The sequence below is a fragment of the Danio rerio genome, chromosome 13 (genome assembly GCF_052040795.2).
Source record: "Danio rerio strain M-AB ecotype USA chromosome 13, GRCz13ab, whole genome shotgun sequence".
Taxonomy (NCBI): domain Eukaryota; kingdom Metazoa; phylum Chordata; class Actinopteri; order Cypriniformes; family Danionidae; genus Danio; species Danio rerio.
The window spans coordinates 21,918,819-21,933,930 of record NC_141033.1 but is presented as its reverse complement, the minus strand read 5'-3'; the positions used below and the strand labels follow the sequence as shown (position 1 = coordinate 21,933,930).

The 15,112-nt window shown below is 32.5% G+C and overlaps 1 protein-coding gene across 3 annotated transcripts in view; it reads left to right on the top strand.

Annotated features, from left to right (window-relative positions):
• rab11fip2 (RAB11 family interacting protein 2 (class I)) overlaps positions 1-6,687 on the top strand; it is a 29,776-nt gene extending 23,089 nt beyond the window's left edge. For 2 of the 3 annotated variants that reach the window (XM_087279178.1, XM_087279177.1), the window contains exon 6: positions 1,944-6,687. In XM_087279178.1, coding sequence (XP_087135304.1) covers positions 1,944-2,174 — 231 coding nt within the window. In that variant the 3' untranslated portion in view covers positions 2,175-6,687. The remainder of the gene's footprint in view (positions 1-1,943) is intronic. The other variant, XR_015505860.1, reaches the window with a different exon arrangement.
• The last annotated feature ends 8,425 nt before the right edge of the window (positions 6,688-15,112 follow it).

Genomic DNA, 15,112 nt, shown 5'->3' with positions numbered 1-15,112 from the left:
CAATAATTATTTGACCACCAAAAACATTTAGCGAGCACTCCTAAAATGCTAACAAGCAACAAGTAATGAATAACGACTATATATGTTTAAATCATTATTAATAAATGTATACTGAATCTCTATTAAAACAGATATTAAAATATCTCTAGTATTTAAACAGAATTACGATTTATATGTAATAACATCAGTGTTTTTTAAGTTTAAATATCCTTTTTAAAAGCTGAACATCATTTTTTAATTTAATCATGCAACTTTTTAAATGTAATTAATTTTATACAGTTTTATTAAAATTATAGATAGCTTTCAAGATAGATTTTCCGCGGATTATTTTCTTGAGTTGTCCAATAATGAGATGAAATCCAGGTCTGTGTTCTGTTGTGTTGATGTTGATTTTAGGTGGCGGTTTTCTTGTAATTAACTTACTGTCTGTAATTAGACTTGACTGAAAGACAATGATTAATATTTTCCACAAATGAAGTGGAGAAGCTCTTCAAGAGATTTTATCTGCTGACCGCATTTAGTGCATGTTTTCACCTTGACAGCAGAAAGTGTGAATTTGTCAAACACTTGTTGGCAGATGAGCAAATGTTTCTAAATTGCTGTTCCCTCAATATCATGCTGAAGTCAGACACATACACTTCTTGTGTCAACACATTATTGAGCTGCTTAATAGAAGCGAAGCTTGAACGTTTAGAGCAGCACCGTTAATAAAAGCTCGTTTTTGCAATAAGCTCTCTATTGATGGAAACATTTCATAACATGTTTATTTTATGTGTCTACATTAATCCGAATATATCTGAAAATGGCATGTTTATTTCATAACTGTTTCTTTCTAAAGTTGCTCATGCACACTGAAACTTAAAATAATATTATCTAATTATCATACTGCTGATGCATTAGACATCATTTTTATGCAGCTCTCATGAACACTTGATTCTGATTGGTCAATCACACTATTCTAATGTATGCTATTTCCAGAAAACAGTCACTGAAACTAGTATGGGTACTTTGAATAATCTTGATCTGTTACACCACTGTTTTTAATACATTTTCTGACATTTTTGCAGAGATGTGATATCAAAACTGTGCAAAGTAACTTTTATATAGTCTAGTTTTATTGTGTAGACAGTATAGTAAATCGCAAACACTGTTTCATCCAAAAATCGAAATTATTTTAATAAAATCATCCTATGAATGTTTTTTTTCTGTAGACTGTAAACAAACCTGAAACCAAAAGCTATCCCAATTAGCCAGTTAACTAGGAAAAGGAAAACAATATGAAAAGCCAACTACATTTACAAAAATCTATACCAAAAAAATCAATACTATATATATATATATATATATATATATATATATATATATATATATATATATATATATATATATATATATATATATATATATATATATATATATATATATATATATATATATATAAATGTAAACAGACTCAATGCTCACAAAACTATCACACACCGTAATAACCAATTATAGGTTCTATATTATATTATATTATATTATATTATATTATATTATATTATATTATATTATATTATATTATATTATATTATATTATATTATATTATGTTATGTTATGTTATATAACTTTTTATCGTGAGGAAAGTTTTTATGGTATATTGCAAACAATAAAATTTCCTGGAAGTGAATCTGGTCAAAAAGTCAATATATTTTAGATCGTCTTTGCTGTCCTAGATCAGTTCAGCTACTGCTTGTGTCCACTTACAATCTAACACAAAGCCTTCAGATGAACTTATTGGCAAGTTGAAGTTTGGACATAAAATGTTGAATGCCAAAAGAAGCATGTGATTAATTGGAATAGAAGTTTAATTTCCCAGCATGCTACAAGCGATTAAATAGTGGTTTTAGGAGTTTTTTTATGCAATAACAATGTAATGCCATGTGTTTTTCTTCATAAATAGGACCTTGAACATCTGCAGACGAGTGTAGCGGCCTACAGCAATCTCTCCTTTGAGGAAGTTGTGCAAGAGCTCATTAAGCAGAAGGATGTTGTAAAGAAGAAAGATGCTCATATTCGGGAGTTGGAGGACTACATTGATAACCTGCTGGTCAGGGTAATGGAAGAGACGCCCAGCATCCTGAGAACACCCTATGAGCCCAAGAGAAAAGCTGGAAAGATCTCGAAAAAGTAAAGAATCACTGAAGAATATTGTAGCTTAAGATTTCTGGCAAAATATATATATTGCTTGATAAAGGACCCTGGAGTGTCACCTGGGATTGAACACAGGTCTATTTGTTCACACATAGACAAATTTCATGTGATAAAGTTACTCTAGGTTTGCAAGAACATTGTGACAGAAGCCAGGCACTAAATGTGGAGATGCCAAACCCCCCTATTTAGATTTTTTCCATGACTTTATTTAGATTTCTGTTTTTAAGATTCCTTTGAGCTGTCAATTAATACAGGTGAGTGAATATTTTTTTTAATATTCACGAGCAGTCATTCCTAGCTAAGAGCAGCGTTCTTGTGTTTTTACCGAAAATAACTGTGTTTAAGTTGACTTTTACTTTGAATTCAGTCAGTATAACAGAATTCAGCACTTAAAAGTCTTGGTACTACTGTGTTTTACATTTATCACTGGGGTGGACTATCTATATGAGGCCTTGAATTTGCTGTGACTGAACTCACGCTGCAAAAGCTGCTCCCGATCAGTTGAGGTACACATTTGTCATATGCAAAAATGGAAACATAAATTAGTGGCACCACCGGACATAGAAACGCATGTTTACTGGATGTTTTAGCAGCGGGGGTGTTGATTTACTGGAAGACCACTCTTGGGTTTGACAGGGTAATTCTAATAATAAGTGTAAACAAGTGATGGAGACTTGTGTTTGGTGCCATATTGATTGGTTGGTTACAGGATGCTGGTACTGAAAGCTTATGGTACTCGTATATATCTAACAAATAATAATACGCTGATACGGAATACACTACTAAATATTTATTTTGAGCTTAATTGCAGTGAGCATATGGCATATATGAATGACACGGTTCACTTTTAAGTCCCAGAAACAAAAGAAACGTGTCGCAGAAGTGTAGAAATGAGCATCCAGTTTCCAAAGACTTTAATCTGAATGTTGAATTGGAAAGTTCTGCTTATGAATATATTCCGTTTATCACAGAACAGTCAAAGATTGTAGACTGATTGTTTTGACTGGGGAAATTTTGATTACTGATATCCGATATCACTATGTTTGGAAGCCGATAAGTGATATATAAATAGGCCAATAAAAATAATCTGTCTGATTACAGAAACAAATGGCAGACAGTGGGCAAACATATTTTATTTTAAACCTTATCTACAGCAAATAAGGAAACTGCAAGGAAATGTGTTAAAAACACACACACAATGGAAAACTACCACACTGTGACATCATACTAACGGGCCAATAACAGTAACATTACAAATAAGCATTTATTTACAGATACTGATATGGCATCCATATATTTCCCTAGTTTTGAACATTTTATTAAAATGTAGCTATTTAATCAATATGCCAAACACAGAAGTATTGCAAATCTACTTTCAGCAACTTATGAAACTCAATTTCTTATTTTAACGGAGCCAGTAAATTTAAAATGAAAGTGAATACGTTAATTTAATTGGTCTTTGTAGTCATTTAGTTCAAAACGTTTATAGAAACGTTCAGACAGTCGGATTTATTACTATGTTTATCATGTTTACTACACCAGAATCACATAGAAAAAACAATGATTGTTTACAGTTTGCGTTATAGTTTATACCTGCCAAAATTGACCAACGCTTCTATGACTTTGTTTAATGAACAGTGAACTTGTTTTTTGCTGGAAAACCAGAATGAATCTCTTAGAAATTCCAAAAGAAATTCTTTTATTTTGTTTACAACAAATTTATTAACCATTCCTGTTACAAACTTGGGAAGATGTTTGTATTTTAAAATGCAAGTTTTAAACCAACCAAGTCAATCAAAGATACTTAAAACCTTTTTCATCAGCTGCACAAAAAGATTTATTAAAACAAATAATTCACAGCATCAGTTTACATACAGTGTATATATATATATTCATATATACTGTATGTTTTGCAATTGTGCTAAACTATTATGTGTTTTCAGGCATTTTTAGAATAAAAAAAGAAGATTTTTTTTGACTCAATTAATTAATTTTAGATTTCAAGCCAGTACTCTTGAATATTTATACACTTCTTACAGGGATTACTGGGATTTGTCTCATTTCCTGTTACCTACGGTACATATCTTTTCAGAAAAGTACATTGGCTATCATTTATGGTAATCTGAGCATTTATTTTTCATCGTAACCGTTTTTTTTTCAATGTTTATTTTTCGAACATAACAATGTTACACTGGAGTGTGTGTGTTTTTTGAACAACATCGGTGCATATGCACACCAGACACTGAAAAAATGTGCATTTGAGAAAACTAGAATGATTGTAATGGAGATGTAGTTTATACTTTAAAGGGTATAATATGTTAGCTCTTAATGAAACTTTATACCAGGCAGTTCTTTAGACAGTAATTACCCATAATTTTTTTTTTTTTTATAAAACAACATAATGTATAATTTGAGTGTATATACTGTAGATCAGCTGAAATCTTTCCAAGTGTAGTTTTTCCTGAATGACATGGTAAAAAGAAACACTGTGCTGGTTAGTTTACAGGAAAGGAAGTCACGTCTTCTCTAATATTGGGTCACAATGAGAAAGTGTTGTGTTCTAATCTAGATGTAAATTATTCATGTTTTGTTTGTTTAAAGGTTTATTTACCTACCTTTTAGTATGTATTTTGAGAGGTTTACATGTGTGCAATTGACAACTCACATCAAAATCATTCAGTGCCACGAGCAGTGTTACACAGTCGTTAGGGCTCTTATTTCATGTCAGTCTTTGAAATGAGACCTTTACTTGGTTTTGTGCAAGTTGGAATGTTACGTTTTTCCATATAGTGCTGTTTACTTGCTAAATTTTGTACCATTTTAATACAGGCATATGTGTTAAATGATTTATTTACTGTAAAAATCTTACAAACATGTACAATTGACTTACACATGATATTAAATAATGTTCTGCATTATATGTAGCTGGCCAAAAAGAATCAGTTCAGAGTAACATTAACTGTAGTGCAGTTTACTCTTACCATTTGAGTATGTTTTATTTCTCTGTTCATTGTTTCATATCTGCACTGCTATGCATTCATTACATGCCCCCCCCCCCCCCCCCACACACACACAAAAGAGCTTTTGATCAAATATTATTTAAAACTACTAACTGTAAGTATGTATTGCTGTGTTTTTATCGTACTCAGCCAAGCACTTTCTTCCTTTCTGTTTTGTCTCATTGAACTGGAACTGCTATGCATCTCCCTAGAGAGCAATTCTGTGTGGTACTTTGAATGTATTTTGACCAATCAGTAATGTCTGTAATCACAAACACAGTGTTGAGCACCCTGTGTAGATCTTATCGAGCACTAATTATATCACAGAATACACAGCTGACGCGATATTTTCTTTTCATTTATATGAACAATGGTCAGCACGTTGTTTATGGTTTCGTCGTGGTTATTCATCAAGAAGCCAAATAATCATCTGATGTTTTTAATGAATATGATTTAGCTTTTATGTGTATTTTTGTAATATCCATTGGTTTAATAGTTTACTGTAAATGTTTAGCCTACCTTTTTCCTTTTCTATTTTTTTCTGCTTCTTTCCTCTCGTGGCTGTTCATTTTTTTTGTTGTTGTTTAGCTATGTTTATAGTTCTTCAATGCGTAATGTGTTACAGTAATTCATATGCTGCTATTTTCTTAGCATTTTCTAACAGATGGTTTAGATGAATTTACATACTTTCATTGAACCATGAAAAAAGATCTGAATAATAAAAATAAAAATAATGGATTAGATTTTCTGAATAAAGCATATTAGCTGGACAATAGAGAAGTTAAAACGCATGGAAGCAACAGTATCAGCATTTATTTTCTTTTTGATTTTGTATACATTAATCTTAGTGCTGTAATCATATTGAACATAAAATACGTTTGGACCATTGAATCACTGTACAAAATGCTGGGTTCCACGTAATTCCTTCATGTTTTGCTAACACAAAACAATTGTTAACTTCATCGTTTTTACAAACTTGAACATGAAACAGTTAAGTTTTTAATTGTGCTGTTTCAACTCATTTTAAATAAGTAGTTTGAACAAGCAGCAAAAGTAATTTTTTTTTAATGAAAATTTATTTTCTGTTTAGTTTTGTATACATTAATCTTAGTGCTTTCAGTATTTTGTATCATGCATTCCTTCCTTTTAAAGTAATAATTTTCCTCTAAAAATGAACTTGAATTTCTAATGGTGTGTAAATAACACTACTTAGAATATAGAATTTTACCCTTGGAATTTGCTTACGGTGTTTTAAGGATCATTGTTAAGATGAGGACTTTTCTCAGTGAGACACGTTTCTGTAGGGTGGTTACACATTTTTGCGTAGATGTAGTTATTGATGAATCATCCAGAAGCAACACGTCTGTCTTTGCATTCTTGGCATGCAGCATGAATGAGTGTAGAAGCGAGAGCTGAGTGTATTGTCTATGTGACTACCATATAAAAGGGTGAAAATGACGGTACCACCCATTTCAATAAATCTCCTGTACTTCATGGCGTGTTTCCTTTATTGCTTTGTTATATTATTTGGCTGCTGAATAAGCTTGATTCTGATTGGCTAATAAACACTGGGGTAATAGTAGTTTTAGTAGGGTGTTGATTGCATACAAACACTGAAATGCATGTAAACATTGCCCTGCCCTGTCACTTTGTTTTGTAGCTTAAAATCTTGAAGTTGTTAAACTTACCGTTTTGCTATTAGTGACTTCTGTCAAACACTGTTGAGAAAGACAGACTTGAGCTATTCACACAAAACTTTATACATAAGGTTTTGAAACTGAAAATCTCTGATATTTCTCAGTAGCAAAGCTCTTGAAGCAGTTAAAACATACAGTTTTGCTATTAGTGACTATCGGACACTTTTAAGAGAGTAACTTGAGCTTCCGTTGGTATCCCTATTTTTTATTAATTAATTATGGTATTTTGTCAAAAATGTGTAATCAATTTGAATCTAATACAAGTTTTAGGAATAACAAATAATATGTTGACTTAGTTGATCATTTGGTATCAGAAGTGGCTTATATGAAAGGCAATCGCCTCTAGATTTCGCCTATTTTACCAAACTGAAATATGATCATGGCTTGATTTTTAATTATTTCATTTGGACAGTAAGGTCTGATCTGATTTTTCTCAGACAAAAGTTGTCACGTAACAGAAATAATGTCCAGTATAGAATATAAAGTTAATTTAATGTATATTGTGTATGATTCCCATGAGCTTAGAGGACTGCATCCATACATCTCTGCAATGACTCAAATAACTTATTAATGAAGTCATCTGGAATGGCAAAGAAAGCATTCTTACAGGACTCCCAGAGTTCATCAAGATTCTTTGGATTCATCTTTAATGCCTCCTTCATCTTACTTCAGACATGCTCAATATAGTTTATGTCTGGTGACTGGGCTGGCCAAGCCATAAGCAACACTTCAGAAACTTTGATGTGGAGGCTGAAGTATGAGAAGGAGCACTATCCTGCTAAAGAATTCACCTTTTCCTGTGGTTTTTAAAGTAATGGACACCACAAATGTCTTGATACCTCAGGCTGTTGATGTTGCTATCCACTCTGCAGATCTCTCGCACACCCTCATATTGAATGTAACCCCAAATCATGATTTTTCCTTCACCGAACTTGATTGATTTATGTCAGAATCTTGAGCCCATGCGTGTTCCAATAGGTCTTCTGCAGTATTTGTGATGATTGCCATGCACTTCAACAGATGATTCATCGGAAAAATCTACTTTCTGCCACTTTTTCAAATGATCAACTAGAAGTCAAGTTATTATTTGTTGCTCTTACAGCTGGAATTGATGACAAAACGTTTGTCAAGTAGTGTACATTTAAATGAATATTTTTATGCAATACATGTGCATAATGTTTTTTTTTTACATTAATTTGAAAAATACCTGCATGTTATTAATTACTAATACAGTCGACCTGTTTAAACAACCATCAAACCAACCTAAACCTGTCCTTAAACTGAACCAGCCCATACCATAAAACCATTTTAATCTTGTCTCAAGTAGCCTGACTTAAGACAAATGGCTCAATGTCTAGGAACTCTGGCATCTTTAAATGTTCATCGACTGCTCAGGATGACTGACAAGTTAACTAAACAAATATGTTGGAATTTGTGCTGTGTGATGGTTAGGCGTAGGGCTGCACGATATTGGAAAATCTGCCATTGCTATGTCTTATTTTGCTGTTTTATATATTGCAAAATGAATACAATTACAGCAGATGACTTGAATAGATCAACTTGGAGTGCAATCTCTAATTTAGGATTGGGATAATTTTATAGTGGAGTAAATGCAAGCATAAATAAACGAGTCAAAGATATTCAGGGACAGTTATCAAATAATCAAATGTAATGTAAAATAACACTACAGCCTTCATTGCTGATCAGTTATAACCCAAACTTTACCACTAAACCTGTCTTAAACCTGAACCAGCACATATACTGTACCACTTAATCTGTACACTAACACAATTATACTATTTTACCTGACCCTAACCTGGATCGACTCATATAATTAAAGGGTTAGTTCAACCAAAAATTTAAATTCAGTTAATTTCTCATGGCCGTGTTGTTTCAAACCGAGTTAAGCTTTTGAACTGCTGAGCTGTTGAGCTGATGTAATAAAGGTATGCCCTGCTGCCATTTAAACATGCTCTATGACAACCTAGGAGAGAATATATAGAGATTTATATATTTACATTTTTTTTGTTGGTGCGTTAAAGTGATCTTGGAGCTTCGCACATTAAGATTAGTGTTGAACCACTGAAGTCTCGTGAAATGTTTCGGGACCGTTTCAGGACCGTTGCTATCTATGGAGGATGAGGGAGCTCTTACATTTCATCTAAAATATCTTTGTGTTTCTGAGATGAATGATGTCTTGGGGGTTTAAAACAACATGAGGGCGAGTAATTAATAACCAAACTTTAATTTTTGGATGAACTAGTCCTTTCAGCTTGTCCCTAACCTAAACTAACCAATAACTCTAAACCTACCTCTTACCTTAACCAACCCATGCTACTAATGTTGAAGACACTTATATAAAATGTACGGAAATCGGTACTGCACACAAGAATGTTTAAAAAAATAAAACCTCATGAATGTCTTAAGATTTGCTAACTTTGTTATTCATGCTGTGAACATATAACCACCTTTTTTTTTCATTGTTATTCAATGACCTGTCATGTATGACTTACATATAAATAGAAAAGCATAAAACATATTTTCACAAAACAGTACAAGCTGATAAACCCAACTATTATTTAATATACTGCTCTTTGCCACAAAAGGATTTAGTGTGTACCTTTATTTCAATACACTACACTACAGTGAGTTGTTTGTATGCACATCAGTTAGGTATTTAAAGGTTCCGTGAAAATTAATTAATATATAGATATAGATGCTAGTTTCAGTCTGTTAGGTTTAAGGATGTTTATTAGCTAGTGTGCACCAAAATAGTGCTCACATGGACATCTGTACTTGATTTATTTACCTTAATTTGAATAAGACAGTTATATGACTGAGGTGTTTGCATGAGTTGCCTTTTGAATGATCCTTTTATGATCCTGTTTTACATGTTATAGCACATTATTCGGTTAATGACATTGCATCACCGCTCTATCCACATTTCCTCCGGAGTTTCAAGTAATTAAAGAAGTTTCATTTTGAATCTGTTGACTTTTCACTGCAGTTTGGCACTTTCACTTTCATTCAGGAACCTTTCATGCATGCCGAAGTGACAATCAAGATATTGGATGTGAGTATGAACTGCTGGAAGTGTGTTGTTTTAATGCAATTTCATATCGCACACCATATGGTTTAAAAAACCTTCCTCATTTTGCAATGCAGGTGTCTGTGGTCCTTCACTGACTTGGTAGGTGCAGAGAATAGTGTCAAACAGCCATGTTTGTACAGACTGTCCAGTCGCAAAATGTGGCGAAAATCCTACACGAAGGTAATAGTTTAATTTCAGTGTTAACATGTTTGTGCTGCATTTCAACCATGCGACTAAAATCTACATACTCCACATGTCTTAATCCGATTTCTGTTTCTATTTCTCAATTATGACCTTAATCGTAATCAGGTAATCAAAAAGTGCTGTTTACATGGTAGACTCTTAATCAGAGTATTGTTTTATTCCTATTAAAATCGAATTATTGTACATACAGTACGAATATAAATGTAAACAAAGTCATTGACAAAATCCGCATTTAAAAGATATAAAACAAATATACTGTAGACATGTTAACCTTGCAGTTTGTCACTTCCGCCTAAATCAATCAACATTTTTTTCATCACCTCATATTACATTTTCTCATCAAATCTTGACCAATTAAATACTCTCTAGCATCTGACATGTCCCGTCCCGTCACGGGACCTAAATTAAAATTCATTAGATCTATAGCAATTACCTCTCCATATTAGATTTGTATTTGCATTACACTGCAAACCACACAGACGCCGCTGCTTTCAGGGCCAGTAATGAGAAGGAAATTCTCATGCCACCCAAACAAATAAACGGCCTCTTTAGCTGCAAGGTAGCTTGTTAAACTTCTCACCTCATTTGTTTTTGAGTAGCAGGAGTGTGTGTGTGCATGTGTGCGTCTGTGAAAAACACTGCATTTACAAGTGCCACTCAAGCTGTTTACCATCTCCTCCTGAAGAACAGTATCTTTGCTCTTCATTCACAAGATCAGCCCAGAATCCTTCACACAGATATGCAACATTTGTATCAAAATAGAGCTTTTTGCAAACGCAATGAGATGTAGATTAACTAGATTTCCTATTGAAACATGGGACACTTCTCATAGCAAGGATTTCCAGTAGTTTCTTCAATAAGACACTGCCTGTTTTAGGAAGCTGGAGACAATGGGCTGTAGACAATTGCTGTCTGTACTTCAGTATTTATAGAGGGTGGTTAAAACGAAGAGGGTTATTTGGTTTATTCTTTTGTAACATTTTGTTTGTATGATTTAGAGATGTATGGGAGACCATTAAGTGAGACTCTGTAGGCAAAACACTCCAGAATTTGGAGATTTTAGCTTTTCAGTTTCTTCAGTCTGATATTATGTCATACCAAAACATGACACAAGATTCGGATGCGGCATGACAGAAATGTTTAAATATGTCACAGCCATTGCACCCCCAATGAAATGTTAAAGGTATTTAATCTAATTACTACATATAAAACCTATAATGACAAATAATGACTCTTCTCAGTTCAAAGCTCAGACATCTCCAGCTTGTTTTGTAATTGTATGCAGCTAGAGCACCTGAAGAACAGTTGCAGCTTGTTGTGTTGTATTTATTTATTTAAACTATATTCAATTGAATTACAACCTGTATTTTACCATTCGTTTTGACTTTAACAGTTTATATCAAAGAACATTTAACTGAGCTCTGTGAAAAGTTTTGTATGTAGGCCTACAGTCAAAAATGTAATATTAGAGCCATGGCTGTGGCAAGTCGACAAATGTGTCTAAAATGAAACTATTTCTCTTATCAGAAAACAATAAACACAATTATCCCAGATGCTCCATTGTATTAGATTTTAGCAAATATGAACAAAACATAAAGCCACCTCCACCTTCCACCTACTACATGCGGTACAGGTGAATTGGGTTGGCTAAAGCAGCTGAAAGGGCATCTGCTGTGTAAAACATATGCTGAATAAGTTGGCAGGTCATTCTGCTGTGGTGTCCCCAGATTAATAAAAGGACTAAGCTGAAAAGAAAGTGAATGAATATATGAAAAAGCAGCATTTTGCTAATATAATAGTCCTTTATATGCCTTATATTTTAATATGCTGTGTTTTCATATTCGTTTTTTATTGAACTTGTTGCTAATGCATTCATTACTTATTGTTTGAATACTTAAAACAAATAACAGTCATCATTTAAATGGTTAAATTTTACCATCAAAATGTAGTATATTTATATCATCATCCACTTCTGATATAAAAACGCTATGTGTGATTTAATTGATTGTTTAAAAGGAAATCATTTAAGTGCTATATTTTTTATTGGTGAAAGTGGCCGCTCACTTTTGACAAGGCCTGTCCAAAATATATATTTCTGCCATGCCACTAATGCAGATAAACTATTATTGTTGCATAATCATTGTTCATTTTTCTGTTATGTGTGGGCATTTAAAAGATATTTATTTCTTTCCCCTCCAATCAATTTCAATCATCACGTTACCTTTTGGTCATTTTTTTCTCCAAATAAAATTCCTCCAGAGCCGTGTAACATATGACCTCTTAATGAAAACGGGTACTGTGACTTTAATTTATGTTAGCACCCCTATACAAGAGATAACAGTGTTTAGTCACGCTGTTGCTTTCTCTTTAACACGTGAATATGAAAAAAATAGTTTCTGCTTTTATTTAAATTTAAATGAACAAAGGGAGCCATTCACATTGTGTTACCAGTGTGAGGCAACTACTGATGCATTTTGTGTAACGTTCCAAAGAGCTCAGTTGCAGCAGCTCAGCTACTGATTGACAGATTTTATTGGTTTCACTGAGTCAGTTCTGACTTTTAATTTCAAAACCGTCTGCTACTTACTGTATTTTATTTATTAAGAAAGTAATCCACTGCTGCTTTGAGTAGTATGGCACTAAATACTAAATAGTATTGAATCTCACATTGGTAACACTGAATAGAGCCATTATTTGTACCTGAGGAGATTATTGTCTTATTAGTACATGCTGTTGTTTGAGCATCGCTGTCACAGATGGTTAGGGCAAAAGCTTCTTTTAACATGGAAAAGATAGCTTTCATTGTGTAATGGTGCCTGTAGTTAGGATACGGTGTGACTTAAATAAAACATCTAAAAATCATTTATTTCTTTTGTTGCATGTAATCGATTAGTGTCTGGAGGTTTCAGTTACAGTACATTTTTCATTAATCTCCACTTCAGAAGCTCTTACATAAACCAAACTTTCTAGTTTTATTCATTCATTGACCTGGCTGTTCACAGTAATTTCTGAATTATAAAGTTATTAAGTAAATACCCAATAATCCCCTTATTTAGATTAATTTGGGCTAGAAATGAATGCAAAGCAGCATGTTTAATGAAATAACCTCTCATTTGTACATTTGAATTTAACATTTAACAAAGTGATTCAACAATGTTTGCAGTTCTTAATGTAATCAATCAAATAATGAAGAATGGTTCACTTTTAAAAAAATGCAGGGTTCCACACAATTCATTCATGTTGTCCCAACACAAATCGATTAAGTTAACTTAACACTTCTAACAAATTTATTTTATATGATCATAAAAAAATATGTCCCAATGAAATCTCAAGAATTGTGTTGTTTCAGCTCATTTTAAATAAGTAGTTTGAACAAGTAAAAAATATTTTTTGAGAGTATAGTTATTGGAGTGTCCTGGTTTAAAAAACACAGTCCATTACCATAAAATAAAATAAACAAATACCATTTTAATTTGTAAAATGTTGCTGAGTTTTAAAATAGGTTAAGGAAAGGTTAAGTCTTGTCTAGATAAAGTATAACATGCAGCACCTGTAAATGTGTAGCTGTGAACAACAGCTATAGTGATGGAAAGTCAGTCATTTGTGGGTCTTGCTTTATAAGTGAGATCTGTTTCCATTTTTGCTTAATGATTCCACATGCTGACCTTTGCTTTGGGTGAAATCTGTTATGGTACATTAAAGTTCATCAGAGCCTGAACTGTCAGTAAAAAGTTAGATTTTCACACCAATTATTAATTTTATCATCATCATCAAAAAAAAAAAATGCTAAACTTGTAAGTTATATCATAATTTGTTAAGCCATTCATCGTTATTTCTACATTTGATTTCTAAAGGAAAATATTTTACATAGAAGCATTATTTTTGTTTCCACAGGCAGAAAATTAAGAAATAAAAATCTATTAAAAAATACTTCTCATTGTCTTTTCTAACTACTAATTAGTTTGGTTATGGAAATAAAGCTATGGAAACAAATAAGAGTTTATTAAAAGTTAAAAGATGAATTTATGATAGTATCCTTGAGTAAAATGTTATTTTGTTATATATTAGAGAATTATTCACATAAAATAAGCCAAAAAGGTGCCATGTTTTCCAAAATATTTACATTTATTTTTAGACCATAAAATTCAAAACACACACACTTTTTTTACCGTGATATTTTTTTCCAGAACTAAATAATAAAATAAGTTAAATATATATAATTTACAGTTTGTTTACAAGTGACATCTTGTCAAAATAAGGTGCCAAAACGGTGCCATGTTTTCCCCAAATATTTATATTTGTTATTTTATTATTAATATTTTATATTCATTTATATTTATTATTACAATAAGATACAAAATGCACACACCTTTTTACTGTATTTTTCCAGAAGTAAAATAAAATGAGTTAAATACATTATATATGATTTACAGTTTTATTTTTATTTTATTATTTAATTCAGTGACATCCTGACATGTTTAAGTGTGAAATGAAGTGTCCAAACGCTTTCTGTAGGGTCACTGTGAATGTTCCACCTCAAACCACTGATGTTAATGATTACGCAGCATTAGACACACAGAGAGGAAGGTGTAATGTTTAATGAGCTGCGCGGTGGATCATTTTAGACTGGTAATACATTAATTACCCTTTTTGAAGGACATCTAAAAGCCAGTAGTTACATTCATTACCGCATAATGTTTTGCCCCTTTGAATCAGAAATGTGATCCGCTTTTGGCCAAAGCCAGAGCATACTGTATTCTCTTATCAGCCCACAATATGTGGCATAATCCTAAAAAATAAATGAGGAACACCTTTATTTGCTTACTTTACATGAATTAGCAATGACCATCGCTGTAAATGTTCTGGCATAGGTTTACATCTCTTTTTCATCTGCTCTAATCGGAACAATAACATGTTTATTGCTGGA